The sequence below is a fragment of the Arachis duranensis genome, chromosome 7 (assembly GCF_000817695.3).
Source record: "Arachis duranensis cultivar V14167 chromosome 7, aradu.V14167.gnm2.J7QH, whole genome shotgun sequence".
NCBI lineage: Eukaryota > Viridiplantae > Streptophyta > Magnoliopsida > Fabales > Fabaceae > Arachis > Arachis duranensis.
Window position 1 is genome coordinate 15,699,426 of NC_029778.3, and position 18,381 is coordinate 15,717,806.

Sequence of the window (18,381 nt, forward strand, 5' to 3'; positions counted from 1 at the left end):
TTCTGGAGTTAAACGCCAGCTTTCATGCCAGTTTGGGCGTTTAACTCCAATTTTTATGCCAGTTCCAGCGTTAAACGTTGGGAATTCTGAGGCTGATTTGCAATGCCGGTTTGGGCCATCAAATCTCGGGTAAAGTATGGACTATTATACATTGCTGAAAAGCCCAGGATGTCTACTTTTCGCAGTTCTTTTCAACGCGTCTCATTTTGTGACACACTGGTTTTGTATGCATTGCTTTCAAAAACTCCTATTTCGTTTGCTTACTTGCTTGTGAGACACATGCATGCGTGTATCAGTACTAAAAATGCTTTACCATATGGCATGCTTCTTACAAAAATTTTTCAATATTACAATGTTGATTTTGGGGCTGAAATTGCTAAAGACTGTAACTCATATATCAAAGGGGGTGGTGCAGTAAAGAAAACAGCTCCTAGACATCGCTAAACTGATGACAGTACTGATGTTCCCTCTATTGATGAGGATCCTCTGATTCCCCCATCCACATCCTCTATAGTCAAGACCGTGACAGGCATTCTGAAGAATGTCCTTGAAGAATTTCTCAATCTGACAGATCTTCTTCTCCACCATGGTGCTGAGCGCAAAAGGAATCAAGTTTTGGAGGAAAATGCTCTCAAAAAGACTAAGGGAATGATTCGGATTCTGAGAGACTTTGTGGAGGACATCGAAGTTGGCCTCACAACCTCTGACAATGAAGGGGAGGACGATGGAACCTCTGATGAATCCAACTCTGATGCCTAGCTCCTTGTTATCTCATCTGCGACTATGACTTGTTTTTGTTTTGAACTTGTTTATTTTTCTTTTTTGGATGACTGTAACAAACTTAAACTACTCTGCTACTTGAACTCTATGCACCAGCCACTAACAAATTTTGTGCAGGTTTTTCCTTTCCTCCCTTGATGACAAAAGGGGGAGAAAAGAAAGGGAATGTTAGTTTTGGCTTAAGGGTTAATTGTGATAGTTAAGAACAATGATGCTTTGTGTTGCTAAATAACTTATTAATTCCTGTGTATCATGCCTAGTGTTAATTGCTCTGTGTTATTATTACTGTGATATATTGCTTGGAAATTTTGGTCCTGGCTGTTTGTTAAGATTTGTTCACGTAAAGATGTAAGCCATGATCAAGGGGGAGTAATACTGGTATTGAGGGGGAGCTACTCACAATCCGAATGTCATCAAAGGGAAGTGTTCTTAACTCAGTTAAATTTTTAATTTTCCTATTTTATCATGTTTGTCATCAAGGGGGAGATTGTTGAGCCTAGTTTGATTTTGGATTATATTATGATGACAAACATTGTTTTGGGTTAAAAGCCCAATATTGTTTAATGAGAGTGTTAGTGATACAGGCCAGAAGGACAGTTGGCACACTCCCACCACTCCAAGGACACAAGGACATTTCTACTAACCCAAGGTTACTAGCAAAACAAAACAGGGATTGTGGTTGAGCAAAACACAAACTTGCAACAACAGAGAAATGGAACAGAATGAAAAAGAAGAGCATGCCATGGAAGAAAGAAACACCAAGGACCACAGATGTAGTGGACGAGCTCCTCCAGCAGTAGGGGTAGTGGAGCATGATGAAGAAGGACAGCTTGCTAGCTGTGCCAGCTCCAACGGGCAGCAAGGACAAGCAAAAGGATGAAGCTACAATGAAGCCAAGATGAAGATATATAGCAAGCTTCACTCCAACATTTGAAAGTTAAGGAAGAGAGCACACATATTCAGAGCACCATCTCTAACATAGAGCTGGAATCTCTTTCTTCTACTTAAAGCTTAATTCTGATTTTATGTTATGGCTGTATTGCGTTATTTTCTGTTTTGAAAAAGGCAATTGTGTGAGGATCAAAAGCCAAGAGAGAAAAGGCAAGAGTGATGTAAAATAGCCACAGATTTCTGATGTAATTTGGGTTTATGAACTAGGATTAGTTTTCCTTGCCAAGTTGGGTTAGCACTTGGTGAGAGTTGAATCTGTGTAGATTCCCCTTCCAAGTTGGGATAGCACTTTGGGGTTGCTAAGCTTTGGTGTATAAAGCTTAGGGGTAGATACTAGTTGGATTAGGAATTAATTCAATAGTATTGGTGAATGTAATCTGAGAATTATAGTGAAATTCCACCATGGTTTGTGGTGGAGACTGGATGTAGGATTCATGGCACTAAGAATCCGAACCAGGATACATGCTGGTCCCTTTCTCCTCTTCTCTCTTCTTTTAATGTTCTGCGTATGAGACTATTTCAAATAATCTCCTGCAACTCGAGCAACAGCAAAAGCAGAATAAGAAAATTTGAGTTTTTAACCAACTTGATTCAACCCCCTTCTCAAGTTCAACTAGAACCATCATCTTTAAATTTATATGTATAAACTATAGTAAATATAAATAGAAATGATGTATTTTATGTATGCAAATCTTTGTAAATGTGGTGTAAACTATTACGTTTTAAATATCGACTCAAAATAATAATATTTATTGATGATATAATATTATTATTTTTTTTATTTGGCTTTTTTCAGTGTCCCGGTCAAACAGAACAAAGACTAATTAGTTTCGTTTAATGTTACCTTTTTGTTCCTATTTACTACAGCTAATTATTCTTCACTACTATATACTAATGTGGTTTGAAGTTTTGTAGTGTGGACGGTTCTGTTTCCTTCAGTTATTGTGACTGGCTGACTGCTATATATACGTCAACAAAATAAAGAAAAAAAAAATTGTGACTAGTATTCTTTATTTGTGTCATTTAGAATTCAGAGAGAAAAGAAAAAAGGATCAAGGATGTTGGATATTATGTTCTCATGGACTCTCCATGATGTTCTCAACCACAAGCTCTACAAAGACAAGGTCTTTTTTTTATTATTATTGTTTTATGTTCAATATTCTTTAGCCTTTGATATTCTTATATTATTCTTTTTATTTATCCTAGTAAGTTTTCTGTTTTTGTTCTGTTTTTAAATTTTTAACAGAGTGAGGAAACAAAATGTAGAATTGAAAGAGTGCTGTTCTTCATACGTACAAAGTTGCTCGTGTATTTTTAATCACAAATTTGCAAACTAATTGTATTCTTAATTTCAACTTCTCTTCAAAAAGATTAATACAAGCATTGCTTTTTCTGCTGTAAGTAGATAATGAAATTTCTTAGCAAGAAGGGAAGCACTATAACTTTGTAATATAATAGTTATATATTATGCCTCAAATGATGTTAATCTTATTATCTATATTGGTTGCACTTTCTATACCATTTTGATCTTCTAGGAGATAAAATGTTTTTCTTCACAGGTTCAGAAGATTCCACTCTCATTCTCCTCAACAAAGGAGTACTTGAACTCATTTATTTTCCCACTGATTGAGGAAACTCACAGTGATCTGTGCTCAGGAATAGAAGCTGTTTCTCAAGCTCCATTTCGTGAGGTCATGACGATTCAAAGGTCCAAGGACTTCAAACCTCCCAAGGCCTTGTTCTATAAAATGAGAGTAAAGAAGGTCACTGAAGAAGTTCAAAATGTTGGGAAATATGAACCTGAATTTGGAGACATTGTTGCTTTCACAGATGTTAGACCAAAAGGGATATATGACTTGAACAGGCCTAAAATGCAATACCATATTGCTTATATTTGTGGATCAGAAGATGAATTTACTGATGAGATTGATGTACTTTCATCTAAATGCTTGGATATGGATTCTCTATGTTGTATATCTGTCGAACATGACCACAAATATTCGCATTTGGCGAGCACTGAATGTTGATGAAAAGATAAACATTATTGAAAAAGTTCTGCAGCATGAGCCTAATTCAAATGTAAGTTAAGTGTTATTTGAAAAGCATAATTGAGGCTAGTTGCAAACTTTTTTGTACCAATAACTAATTGAACACTGATGGAAACATTTTCTACATGAGACTCATTTTATAGATGTTCATGCATTGTTCTCTGATTTTGATATGCTGTTACTTTTGTTGAATATATTTGATTTCTTATTTTTATTTCCAATGGTTATACCATATTTTATACAGATTAAAGAAGTCTGTCAGATTTTTTGCTGTTCTGGAGAAAACATGACTGAGTCTCCAGCTCAATCTTCAGCACAAAGCATAATCCGTGCTCAGAATCTGAATGAATCTCAAAGAGATTCTGTTCTAAGCTGTGTTGCTATGAGCAAATGCCATTACAGTCATAATGTTAAACTTATATGGGGCCCCCCGGGAACCGGCAAAACAAAGACTGTTGCTTGCTTGTTATATTCATTGCTCCGGTCGAAGATCAGAACATTGACATGTGCTCCAACTAATAATGCAGTGTTGACCTTGGCGTCTCGCCTGCATAGTTTGTTTAAGCAGTCATAGAAGTTTGATACTTATGGCCTTGGTAACATTTTGCTATTTGGCAACAAAAACAGAATGAAAGTGGACAATTTTCCCGGTCTTGAAGATGTGTTTCTTGATTATAGAGTGGAAGAGCTTTTAAAGTGTTTTATGCCATTAACCGGGTGGAAACATCACTTGGAACTTATGATCAAGTTACTGAAGAACCCCAATCAACAATATAGGTGTGAACTGAATGATAAGGAGGATCTAATGTCATTGGAAGAATCTGCTAAGAAAAGTAACAGCAATGTAAAACGTGCATATTCTTCATACAAGAGAAAAGTGAAGAGTTCTAACCTTTTGACATTTGAGCAATTTGTTGAGAAGAAATTCAATGGGGTTGTAGAATCTTACAATTTGTATGTTGAAGATAAAAAGATGAGTGCTGCTGGTATGACAATGGAGCAATTTGTGAAGCAAAGGTTCAGTAACATTGGAGGTAGGCTCAAGTTGTTCATGAAAGCCTTGTATACTCACCTACCAACATCTATGATTTCATTCAAAGTGGTAAAGAAAATGTTCATTGCTCTGGATTTGTTGAAATCTTTGGAAACTTCGCTACGGAATACCAAGTTCAAACAAGACTTTCATCAATGTGAAGATGGAAAAAGCCTACAAAGCATACTAAGTTCACTATCACGTTCAATTTCGCTTCCTTGGATCACAAGCAAAGTTGGCATTTCAATGTTTTGCATTGAGAAAGCATGCTTAGTATTTTGTACTGCATCAAGTTCTTCTAAACTGCATACTCAAGAAGGGGAAATGTTCCGGTTTGTAGTTATTGATGAAGCAGCACAGCTGAGAGAATGTGAATCAGCAATTCCATTGCAACTTCCTGGTCTTCAACATGCTGTTCTAATAGGTGATGAAAGACAGCTTCCTGCATTGGTTAAAAGCAAGGTACTTTGGTTGCTCAAGCACTAAAATATAGGGAAAAAGAGTTGTTTACTTGATTACCATATATGAAATTAGGTCACAAAAATGTGAGTTTGGTTTAGATTCTGAAATCTTTTAAAGGAAACTTTCTGGTAGTGGAGTCCATGTTGCAGACTTAAGCGAATTGAATTATGAATGTGTTTATTCCACCGTATCAATTAAAAAAAAAAAAAGGCAATTCGGTGCACAAGCATTTCGCGTTAACTCAGGACCACACCTAAAGGGTGTAATGTATACAGCTTAACCTGAAAATTATATCGATGGTTGTTTCCATGGTTTGAACCCGTGTTTAAAACACCCTAACCAAGTAGTTTTGCTTGTTAATCTTTTTAAATATTCTAGTAGATACTCCTACTTTGGTTTAGTAACTTAGTTGTTTTGAATTTTGTTTATTATTGAAGATCATTATCTAATATGTTAATTGATCAAATTTTAGATAGCTGAGAAGGCTGAATTTGGAAGAAGTTTGTTTGAGAGATTGGTATTGTTGGGAAAAGAGAGGCACATGCTTAATATTCAGTATAGGATGCATCCATCAATTAGCAAATTCCCAAGTGAAGAGTTCTATGATAAGCAACTTGCTGATGCATCCATTGTCAAATTAACAAGCTACAAAAAACAATTCCTTAAAGGGAAAATGTATGGCTCCTACTCTTTCATCAACATATCAAGGGGTAAAGAGCAGTCTAATCATGATCATAGTTTGAAGAACATTGCTGAGGCTGCTGCTGTCTCACAGATTATTCAAAGCCTTAGAAAAGGTTAGTTTATCTTTCTCATCATTTGTAATTAAGCTTGAATATCCTTTAGTCCCTATAAATATAGGTCATTTTAATTTTAGTCTCTATAAAACTTTTGCCATGATCTTGGATTCTTGGTATTTAGTCTTACCATGTCATTAGAAATTATAGATATTTTAAAGAAAAATAACGAGTTCTAACTCATCTTTTTAATTATCTTCCTAATTTTTAAATAAAAAAGTTTTAATTTTTTTATCTTTTTCATATTTTCGAAAAATATGATAATTATTTGAATTTTTACTCATTTATGTATTAGGACGATAATTAAGTTAGTGTTTGAAAGAGAGACAGAAACTGAGAGACTAAGGTGTGTTTGGAAAACCCGTTGGAAGGGAAGAAGCACGTTTAAATTTCTTGAAAGTTTCAACTTTTGGTTTGGCAATTTTTTTTTTCATGAACGCAGAAGTGATTCTGCTGGCAAAACCAGCATTTACAAGAAGCAACTATCTACCCTCCTTTGTTCTTGTGCTTGAAGAGCACTAACTGCTTCAGCAAATGGCATCTCTGAGATTTCTCTTGTGTTCTCAAGAGATGCTATAGTAGCTTCAAATCTTTCAGGTACAGAACACAGGAGCTTCTCGACAAGTCTTTCCTCTCCAAGATCAGTACCCAACAGTGCCAATTTATTGGTTAAGTCTAGGAGTTTATCAGCAAATTCTTGGACTGATTCATTTTCCTTCATCTGCACTCTTTCTAGCTCCCTTTTAAGGTTCATTGCTTTCTTTCCTTTTAAAATTTATGTTTTATATTTTTATTTAAATATATTTTATCTTGTTATTTTTATTTTAGTAAATAAATATTAATTTTATTATAAAATTAACTAATAAAATCTATTTAAATATCTAAATTAAAACAATAGGATAATGTAAAAAAAATCTAAGTTGATGTCCATTTTAGTAATTTTTTATCTAAAAGTGCTTTTGAATGGTATAAACCAAACAATATTTATTTTACTATAATCTATTTTGATACAAAAATTACCAAACATAAATCACTTTAACACAAACCTACTTTTGACCAAAATCAAGTTTGCAAAATCAATTTTATGCAAACTCTCGTTTGCAAACTGTAATCCAAACACACACTGACGGAGAGCGAGATAGCGATTCAAATAAGTCTCAGTATTGTGTTTGGTGTAATGTGAGAGACAGAGAATAAAATAAGAATGAAGCTCTAATTTAATTTACAAAAAGAGTGAAGTTGAACTTAATTAATTGAAATAGCGGTATTTTAAGTAAAAAATGTTATTAAAGTTTTAGTCTCTCTCCAAAAATTTTAGTCCTTTGTATCTCTACTTTTTGGAGGTACTGAAATACTAAAATTTTGGAGATAGAGACTGAAATTTTAGTATCAATCTCTGGACTAATAAACATGATACTGAATTCCAATCTCCCAGTCTCCGTCCCAGTACCTCAAAACAAATGCTACCTAAGAGATTGGATTATGACCTTAGTTATTACTCTATTTTAAAATATTTATTTAGTTGATTCAAACATCAAGAACTTTATTTTTTATCCATACAAATATTTCCTAAATTTTGTTGATTATTTATAATATCGTAATTTAATAGGAAGTTTAGATGATAGGAACCAAGGAACTTACCTATATAAAAAAATGAGAAACCAACACCAAGCAAAACTTTTAATGGGACCAAAACAATTTTGAAACATTTAAACACACAATTATAGGGAATAAAAACATAGTTATATGATATTATTTCTTTTCCCTCTCTTGCCAGAATGTTTGACAAGAAGAAAGAAAGTTAGCATAGGAATCATATCTCCATACAATGGTCAAGTACATGAAATCCAGAAGACCATAAAGCAATATATTTCAGACAGTGATCCTAACTTCTCTGTGAGTGTTCGTTCTGTTGATGGTTTTCAAGGTGGTGAAGAAGACATAATTATAATATCAACTGTGAGATCCAATGGTGTTGGAAATATTGGTTTTCTTTCAAATAGACAAAGAACAAATGTGGCATTGACAAGGGCTAGGTATGCTACTTATATAAAATTCGTTTATTTAGTGATATTTTATTTAATTACTTTTACTATTAGTATACATGGTTTAATTTTGATACACTGTTTTTACGCAGTTATAAAATTACATTCTTTTTTTTGGATAACCATTCATGCGATTGATGTAAAACATTGTTATTTTTGTGAACATTTTTTGTTTAATGATTGGATCTACGTATAAAATTGTTTTATTAAGATAATGTGTCAAAATTAAATTCTATATATAACTAAAATATCATTAGAAGTTCAAAATATAGGATTAATTAAGTGCATTTTTGTAATTTAAGATTTCATACTCTAAGAAAAAATGTACCTACTTTGAATTCATTATATATTGTAAATCAATTATGCTAACGTATACACCAAAATCAACCACTAAAGTCAGCCACAAGTATAAAATACATGTTGGAATATAAATACATATTGAAAATAAATTAAACCATACATATATTTATACACAAATATATTGGTGGTTGAATTTAGTGGCTGATTTTGGTATACGAATAGTATTTTTTATTGTCAATATATGTTATGATCATGCTCTAAATGGTGAGATTTAGTTCTTTTTTATTGAAAAACTTTTGGTTTGGTTTTATGCACAGATATTGCCTTTGGATATTAGGAAATGCATCAACTTTGATGAACCGTAACAGTGTATGGAGGGAACTGGTTCTTGATGCTAAGGAAAGAAAATGCTTCCACAATGCTTATGAGGATGAGAAACTGGCTCAGGCCATTGAGAATTCCTTGTGGGACCTTGACCTTGATTCACTGGAGGCACCATTCATGAAACTTAGTTTATGGGACAATTCTAATACGGCTTCTACTTCCTTGAGGTATGTGGAATCTTATAACTTGCTAACTTTATATGTATGTTCATTTGAATATAAATTAATGTATATCATTATAGGTTAGTTTCCAACATGGGCTCATATGAAATTTAATTATTACTACTTATGGCTGGAAAAAACAGAGAGAGAACACATTGTATTTTTCTGTTGTTTACTTTAATGGTAGATTGTAATTTTTGTGAGGTTCTCTTTGGGCAGAGCACATAAACCAAGGTTGATGCAATGCCATGGAACATGCCATCCCTAAAGACCTTTGTTTCAACCTTACTTTAGTATATTATGGGCATTAAAATGAAAAAACGTGAACGGCAGGATTCGAACCTGCGCGGGCAAAACCCACATGATTTCTAGTCATGCCCGATAACCACTCCGGCACGTCCACCTTTTTGTTATTTTTTTATAGACTATCATATTTAATAGGTTATTTTACTCTCACCATCTTTTGATATAATAATGTAATGCAAAACATGGATTAATAATGGCGATCAAAACGTGAAACAAAATGGAAACGTGGATTAGTGCTTATTTTTTATATGAAAAATGGAAAACATGGATTAGGTCCTGTAAACTTTAAATTTTGGCATAAAACACCTGTTATTATCAAATTAAAAATATTATGTGGACACCAAAAATTAATCATTATATATTTGTGTATAAATATATATATATATTGTGTAACTCGTTTTTAATATGTATCTTGAATTATAATATATATTCTATACAAACAACTGATTTCATGATTATTCTTGCGTATATTTATATGTGTTTAACATAATATTTTAATAAATTAATCAACTACTAAAATAATCAGAATTTTTGCAACAAAATAATTAAATTTTTTTATGAACACAAAAATGAACCACTAAATTCTTAGCCACCACTGTAAATTTTTTTTATTTTTTTAGTTTTTATTCATATTTTGATTACAATGTTAATCTATTTGATTATATTATTTTAAAAAAAAAGGTTTTTACCATTCTAAAATTACAAATGTCACTCCCATTTAACTATATTTTCATTAATTACTAAAATACATTCTATTATCCCTTATTTCTCTAATTCTCTTTGCACCCACTAATGCAACCCGGGGTTTTTCAAGAAGCTTATTGACTTAATAATTTTGGAGTAACATACATTATCATCCTCTTATTTTTGAAAGTTGATTATAAAAGTGAAAATGAGTCATTCCATATTCTTAGATAAGTTAATAATTTTTTTACTGATTTTAGCTCATTAAATAAAGAATATTCAGTATATTAAATTAGTGATTTAATTATTTTTAATAAACAAAATTTTTTACTTGAGAAATGTTAACTATATATAGGCTCTGATCATGTTCTCAGAACACAAAAGCACAAAAGCAAAGATAATAAAAGAACAGAGGACCATAAAAGCACCATTCTTTGTACTAATTCTTATCAGTTGTACTAATTCTTTTGGCTTTATGTGATTGTGTTTGTTACGGACAACCTTGGATCAACAAAAGCACCATTCTCTGATTCTGATTCCCTGCAACTTCAATGGCTTCCAAAAGGGTTCTTCTAATTGCTGGTGAGTTTGCTGAGGACTATGAGGTACATCTTCATCTAACCTCTCTTTAAACTCAGAAATTGAGTCTTAAAGTCTTAACTACTTCTTATTCATAATTATAAGTATATACTATGATTTAAGAGTTATGATTTTGTAACATAGTATGTACATCAATGTGAAGTTGTGAACTTTAGTTTTTCTCTTTAGTGTAACAAAATTTTGATGTTGAAAATGATAGTACTACTTGAAACTTTTACTATTGTAGGCCATGGTTCCATTTCAAGCACTGCAAGGCTATGGTGTCGCCGTCGACGCCGTTTGTCCCGGACGGAAGGCCGGTGATTTCTGTGTAACCGCCACTGAACAGATGGCTGGTCATCAGGTCTCTCTGCCATGTTAAAATTCGTTTCAATTCTTGATACTTAATTTTCTAATGGGTTTGGTTTTTGTTACTGAGCATACCATGCTAAAGTTTTCATCTTGGTGTTCAAATTTCTTATGGGTTTGTTTTGTTACTGAGCATTGCATGCTAAACTTTTCTTCTTGGCACTTGAATTTTCTGGGTTTCTTTTATTTTCAACATTGGTGCTTAACTTTTTATTTCTTGGTTTTGTATGCTAAATTTTCATGTTGGCACTTGAACTTGTCTGGGTTTAGTTTATTATTATTGAATATTGCATGCAAAAGTTTCCATCTTAGTACTTGATTTCTTTCCCCTTTTTGTACTAGATTATTATTTTCTTGACTTTGCCGTTGAGTTTTACAAGCTAGGGGTATTTTTTTTTCATTTTCAGTATTTTCTAATTTTAGAATTTTTTGGAGAAAAAAGGTGAAATGTTGAAAGAGAAAATTTTTGAAGATCAACAATTTTTAGAATTTTTTGTATAAATATTAAATTGTCTTTAACAAATTCTAAAAAATATGAGTATAAACTCTATTGATTCATGTATGTAAATTTTACAAATTATATTCTTCTTATGTGCAAAACTCCTGTAAATATAAATATAAATACAAATTATTATTAACAAGATAATAATATTTATTAGTCTTGTAGCATTGTTTGTATTAAAAACCATACAGTTTTGTTTTCTTTTCAACTTTTTTTTTTTCACCAAATAAAAACGCAAACCAAATGGCCCTGAAGTTTTGATCTTTGATGTTGATATTGATGTCCTTGGCACTCAGACTTACTCAGAAACACGCGGTCACAATTTCACTCTGAATGCAACATTTGATGAGGTTGAAGGCTCAAACTATGATGCATTGGTGTTACCTGGTGGCAGAGCACCAGAGTATCTTACTCAGAATGTGCGCGTGGTGGAGTTGGTGAGGGAGTTCAGCACTTCAGGGAAGCCTATTGCTACCTATTGTCACAGTCAGGTGCTTCTTGCAGCCGCCAACGCGCTCAAGAACCGCCAGATCACTGCATATGCTCCTGTTGGACCTACATTGATAGCTGCTGGTGCTAATTGGGTTGAACCTCAAAGCTTGGAATCATTTGTGGTGGATGGTAATATCATTTCTTCTGTTTGTTATCTTGCACATGCACAAAGCATTCATCATTTGGTTAAGGCTATGGGAGGGACTATAACTGCTACCGCCAAGAGAATCCTCCTTCTTTGTGGGGTATGTTTTCACTTGTTTTTTTTTTTTATTATTTATGTTGCTAATGGTAGAAAATTAATATGTAAACTGTCTTTTCGGTTTATTCGAAAGACAAAGTAGCTGTCTAACCATTCAAGTAACTAGTCTAGACAGTCCTTGACACATCAGCCGTTTACAAGATTGCTTAGACCAATTACTTAAATGATTGAGAATTGATTAAGATTTTCAAATTATGAAAAACTGCTTTTTCCATTGTGTATTTTGGTCAAAGATCGAGAAAGACATTTACTCAAAATTAATTCATGTTTTCAGGGTACATGTTTGAGTAGCAAGTGTGAGGGGTTAGTCACATAAAAAAAATAAGAGTACATAAGATGAAAGACCTATAAGTTTATGCTGCTTAGAGTGGAAGATTATTAGTACACAATGACATGCATGTCCTTAAATTAAAATTCAGGATTACATGGAAGATTATGAAGTGATGGTTCCCTTTGAAGCCCTTAGAGCTTTAGGATGCCATGTTGATGCTGTTTGTCCCAAGAAGAAATCTGGTGACACCTGCCCAACTGCTATTCATGATTTCGAAGGTTATCAACATTTCATTGAGAAGCCAGGGCATGACTTTGTTCTGAATGCTACCTTCGGCGACGTGGATGCTTCCGGCTACGACGCGCTTGTCATTCCCGGAGGTAGAGCCGCCGAGTATTTGGCCTTGAATGAGACTATCATCTCTTGGGTGAAGCATTTTGTTGAAAGCAATAAGCCAATTGCTGCAATCAGCTATGGACAACAGATTTTGGTTGCTGCTAATGTCCTCAAGGTATTATTCATGTATTTATACATAAATACATGATAGTTAATTTAGTGACCGATTTTTTGTGCAACTTCTAAAATATTGCATATATGCCTAGCAAAAAGCACTTGACACATTATTCACTTTCTTACGGATATTGTATATTTTGTTGAAAATACCCCAAACAATTTAAACTACGTATTTATTCTCTACATTCATTAATCCAAATCAGTATCACATTAATTAGTGTTTAATTTCTCTGAACTCTTGTTTTATCTGCAAGTATCAAGTGACATAACTGACGTGCATTACAATATGATGAGTATATGATATTTTATTTATTATATGGTGACATATTTCACTTCTTGTTGTAATAATAGGGAAGGAAAGTAACTGCATACCCTGCAATGAAGCTTAATATGGTATTAGCAGGAGCAACATGGATTGAACCAAATCCCATTACACTTTGCATCACTGATGGAAACTTAATTACTGGTGCTTCATGGCTAAGTCACCCTCACTTCATTTCTCACCTCATGGCATTACTTGGTATTAGTGTTTCTTTCTAGTTTAGTAGTTTGCAACGGAATCTATAATAATAAAGTATTCTTGCATGTTAGCCAAATGAGCCTTAGCTCAAGTGCCATTAGGTCCTCCACTATATGTAACCAAATAAAAAGAGAAAATAAAAATGCTTTTTATACATTTCTGTGTGCAATTTCTTTTTCCCACTAATGGAATATGAGAAATGATTTTTCGTTCACCAAGTTTTCGTATGAAGAGTTGATATCAATTTTTAGTGGGTGGATAGCGGTGGATATTATTGTGGTGACTAAAGTTGTTAGGTAATTTTGGTAATATTTAAAAATATTTTTTAATTTGAAAAATAAAAGTTAAAAGTGTTGCAAAAACATAAGAAAATATATTATCTTAATTTTATATTACTTAAAAAAAAGTATTGCCAAAATTATATAGTCACAATAACTATTATAATAATGATCATCTTAAATTTTACCTTTTATTGCGTGAGGATTTTGATGTAGTTCTTACTACACTTTAATTCTTGATGTCCGTTTTTAAATTATATTTAGTATTTATAAACAAAGGGTTAATCTCCACTTTAATTCTTGAGATTGATTAGTTGTATTGATTTAGTTTTTGACTTTTTAATTATTATATTTTAGTTACATAGATTGATATATTTTCTGTCATTAAAACTCAACACTATTAGTAACGTGGCTCAAGCCTTGTCATGCTAAATATATTAAAATGACATTGTACGCGTTTTTTAGCGCTTGAAGGTTTAAACAATTAGTATTATTCAAAAGGGAGGAGCGTAACGTTTTAGTATTGTTTAAACCCTCAAATAATGTTATTTAGTGCCTTCTTTAGCATCAAAATGCATACGATGTCATTTTAATATATCTAGCGTAATAAGCTTTGAGCTACATCACTAACAACTAACGTTAAGCTTTAATGATAGAAAATATACAAAAGACTATATTGGTGTACTTTTTTAAATTTGGAAGACTGAATTGTAACAACTAAAAAGTTAGAGACTAAATCAATACAACTCACTAATCTCAGAGACCAAAATAGAGTTTAACTCACAAAAATTGTGTGCGCAAATAATATCATTGATTGCTAAGTATTTTCTATAAAAACAATGAAGTATACTCTTCATTAATAATACGGGGTCCAATTTGTTTGACAAGAAAGTAGGTAGAATGTCCATTAGTTTAGATGTCGGGAAGAGTATACAACCTATAACCTTATCTAAACCTAACTCTATTTTTATGTCGTCCACCCGTCTTCTCCCACTCTCCTTCATGCCGTTCATCCTCTCTTTCATCTCTCGCTCCAATAACATTGTTTCACTGCCCCCAATCGGTGCTGATCACTCTCCATCGCAGCAAGAAGCTACATCTCTTCTCGCCGAAGGTGACGACTCCAACCCCTACGATAGGAGCTCCGGAGCGCCATCACTGTGCCGTGCAGCCCAATCCCGCCCTTGAACCGGTGTTGAACATTCTCCCGCAGCCGCAAGGAGCTGCATCCCCCTTGCCGAACTAAATAGCGTTGCGGCGGCGCGAGGAGGGATGCTACGTGCACGGAGAGTCGCCCGTGCCAGAGCGAACACAATTGGATGCAGAGGAAAACGATGCAGCGGAGAGAGCAGTTGGGGAAAGACGACGTGGCAAGCGGCAGTCAGTTTACGTTAAGGGGCACTCGAAATACCAGAGGGATGATTTGGTGTCGCTAGAGGAGAAGTTGCTCTACGGGTTGGTTTTTTAACTAGCATGTGTAATATTAATTTTTCAAAATTTCAAAAATAAAATAACAGTTTCGCTAGGTAGATAATAGAGATTGTGAACAATGGGCTGCACTCTTGGCCCATAGAAAGACCAAAAAAAAAGTCAATCACAAATTACCTTCTCAAAAATTCTACTTTCACCTTTTACATTTTAACCATCCACCTTCTAACCCTTTTATCGTCTCATACCCTCTCACAAACCCTCATTACGCCTTCGTTCCCTCCCTAGTAGACAACCTCAGCGCCGTTGAGCTTCTTCTTCATCAAGAACGTCGGTTTAGAATGAAAATAACCATGCACAAACCTAGTAAAATGAACATCAAGAAAATTTTATTGTATCTACTTAAATCCAATCTAAATTAAATAAGCATCCACCTTAGAATAAAAATATCTATCCACATACCTAGTAAAATAAACATCCAGCAAATTTTATTGTATCTATTTAAATCCAATCCAGATGTTTATTTTTCCTGCAAACATGATGTTTTTTTCATGCAAATGGAATGTTTATTCTTAATGCGAATCACATCCAGAAAAGGGAAAGAAGAAGAAGAAGAGGAGGAGGAGGAGGAGAACCACGACTGCAGATGGAGCACCACCCAAGAATCGCGAGATAGCCGTATTGGCGCATGAAAAACGCGTGCGACGGGATGAACAGATTGATGGCTCCATCGATGGTTCATTCTCCAATGGATTTCACCAGAACTATGAGGCCTCGGAATGACAAACCGGCACGACGCAGCAACAACTCTATGAGAGGGCGACGCAACACCGCAGTAACGCCACCAGCGAAGAGTGGCGTGAAAACAATGACAGCAATGGATGAGCGGGTGGGTGGGAAGCGCATGCGCTGGAGAGGGAGACGCGTTGGGCTGACCGGCGGAAGTGGAGGCGTGTCGGGATAAGCGGTGGAGGGGAAGACCGTCGGCATGAACGACGATGTGAGTGGAGGAGAAAAAGGAGTGTTGAGATAGAATGGGAACGTGATGTGATGGTATATTAAAAGGAGGTTATGTTAGACAACCCTAATAAAGTAATTTTAAAATTTGTTCAAATTGACTGAACAAAATAGTTGATTTCCTATATTTTATTCGAAACTAACATATTAGGAGCTTATGTTTTGGTTTCCCAAACATTTCGGCCTTCCTGTTGCAGCATCTATTCCTGTCTATCATATGCATGTATCTTTCTTTCTAAATTGGGTTTGTGATAAATTGTCTTCTATGATGAAATAATTCTTTTGGAAAAGTCAAGTTGATGGCAGAGGTCTTTCTCTTGTTAATTGGAGGACCGTGGTCACTCCAAAGAAATTTGGTGGCTTGGGTGCTAGAGATCCTACATATGTTAATATATCTTTACTTGGTAAATTGATTTGGCAACTTTTTCATTGTCAAGACAAGCCTTGGGTTGCTCTATTGAGGGCGAAGTATCTAAGGAATGCGGGAGTTTTAGATGGCCCTGTCCCTTGCAACGCTTCTCATGTTTGGAAGAGTATCTCAAAGGCTTTTGGTGCTCTTAAGGATGCCTTCTCTTGGTGCGTTGGGTCACTTGATCAATTTTTTTGGTTTGACAATTGGAATATTGAGGGCCCAATTGCTCAAGATGTCCCTTTTGTACATATATCTGACTCTGATTTAACTATTAGAGACATTTAAAAAGATGGTCAATGGAATCTCCACGATGTTTTCTCTAACATTCCAGAAAATGTCAAACAGCGTTTGAATGCTTATGATCCGGATTTGAATGCTGAAGAGAGTTCGAGTTGGTCGTAGGGTGTGGCATCTTCTAGACTCTACTCAGTTAGGAGTGGATACAGTTGGCTAGCCAAAAGAAAGTTTTATTGGAATGAACGTGATAACTGGTTGTGGGTATGGCGAATGCATATTCTTGAGAAGTACAAGTTCTTGATTTGGCTCAGTCTTCATAACGCTATTTCTTTGGCAGAGTTTCGTTTGGGTCGTGACTTAGCTTTATCTAGCACTTGTCATCGGTGTTAGAATGGTTCCAAATCCATTCTTCATTGTCTTCGAGAGTGCCCTGGTGCCAAAGAGGTCTGAAACCTTTTAGGCCTGTATTCAGATAACTCAAATTTACATGATTGGCTCTACAAAAGTGCAAGGAGTGGAGATATTTTTTTTTGACCATCTGATGGATTTGGAGAAGTAGGAATCATGACTTATTTAATATAGATGACTCTTGGAGTGCTAGTAAAGTGGTGAGTTTGATTCGTAATTCAATAAGGGAGTTCCACACTATTTTCGCTATGCATCAATCTTTATCTCTTCCTTCGCTTTGTTTGCATTGGGTTCCACCTCGAGCTCATTTTGTTAAATTGAATTATGATGCTAGTTGTTTTGCTCCTTTTGGCTATGTTGGTTTTGGTTGTATCATTCGAAATTCTGATGGATATTGGTTGAAAGGTTGCACTGGAAAAGTCGAAGTGTGCAGTGTTCTTTTTGCTGAACTGTATGCGATTTGGAGAGGTTTACTTCTAGTTTGGAATAGTGGATTTTGTGAGGTTATTTGTGAAACAGACTGTTTAGAAGTTCTTTTCTTGATAAACCAAAAAATGCTTGGTAAGGATATCTTGAGATTTGGTAAAGCATATATAAGAGATCATGAATTGGAATTGGAGAATCTCTATTTTTTTAATTCAGAGGAATGCCAATAGTTTTGTGTAGTTAAAGCAACTGCTTCTGGCGCGAATATTCACTCGAATTGGAGTCAACTATGGAGTGAGTTTCAACATCTAATAGATTTAGATATGAATCTAGCCAATTAATTTAATTTTATCTCTTTTTTTAGCCCAAAAAAAAAAAACATTTCGGCCTTCCCACATTATGATCGATTTAAGATTTTCATCTCTTTATTATATATCTTCAATCATTTGATTTTCCAGCTCAACTTCCAATTCTTGTTCTTGGATAAGGCTAAGGAATAAAATGTTTCCATAATCTTCGTTAAGGCTCAGAACTATACACTTCCACTAATAAGCTCCATTGAAGTCTTCTTTCCACGCCAACTAACACTTACATCTATAGATAGAGACAATCACAAGTAGTCCACGTGTACAAATCCAAAAAGAGATTTTTTTTTCAGTGGAAAGTTATAACTAATATTTTTTTAAAAAAAATGGTATATATTGCCCACCGACCAC

At 34.3% G+C, this 18,381-nt stretch overlaps 2 protein-coding genes and 1 non-coding gene across 3 annotated transcripts; 2 read left to right on the forward strand and 1 right to left on the reverse strand.

Annotated features, from left to right (window-relative positions):
• The first annotated feature begins 1,810 nt into the window (after positions 1-1,810).
• Positions 1,811-9,075, forward strand: LOC107458004 (uncharacterized). The gene is given in 9 exon segments (XM_052251515.1): positions 1,811-1,816; positions 2,736-2,855; positions 3,291-3,691; positions 3,693-3,814; positions 4,034-5,274; positions 5,747-6,071; positions 7,849-8,107; positions 8,734-8,967; positions 9,042-9,075. Coding segments are annotated over 9 exon segments (2,742 nt in total).
• Positions 9,076-9,282: 207 nt separating this feature from the next.
• Positions 9,283-9,364, reverse strand: TRNAS-AGA (transfer RNA serine (anticodon AGA)). The gene has a single exon. It is a non-coding gene; the product is annotated as a tRNA-Ser (tRNA).
• Positions 9,365-10,347: 983 nt separating this feature from the next.
• LOC107458019 (protein DJ-1 homolog D-like) lies at positions 10,348-13,694 on the forward strand. Its single transcript, XM_016076212.3, has 5 exons — positions 10,348-10,556; positions 10,778-10,894; positions 11,698-12,138; positions 12,575-12,937; positions 13,291-13,694. Exons 1-5 carry the CDS (start codon positions 10,503-10,505, stop codon positions 13,477-13,479), a joined length of 1,164 nt encoding a protein of 387 aa, XP_015931698.1. The 5' UTR covers positions 10,348-10,502; the 3' UTR covers positions 13,480-13,694.
• The last annotated feature ends 4,687 nt before the right edge of the window (positions 13,695-18,381 follow it).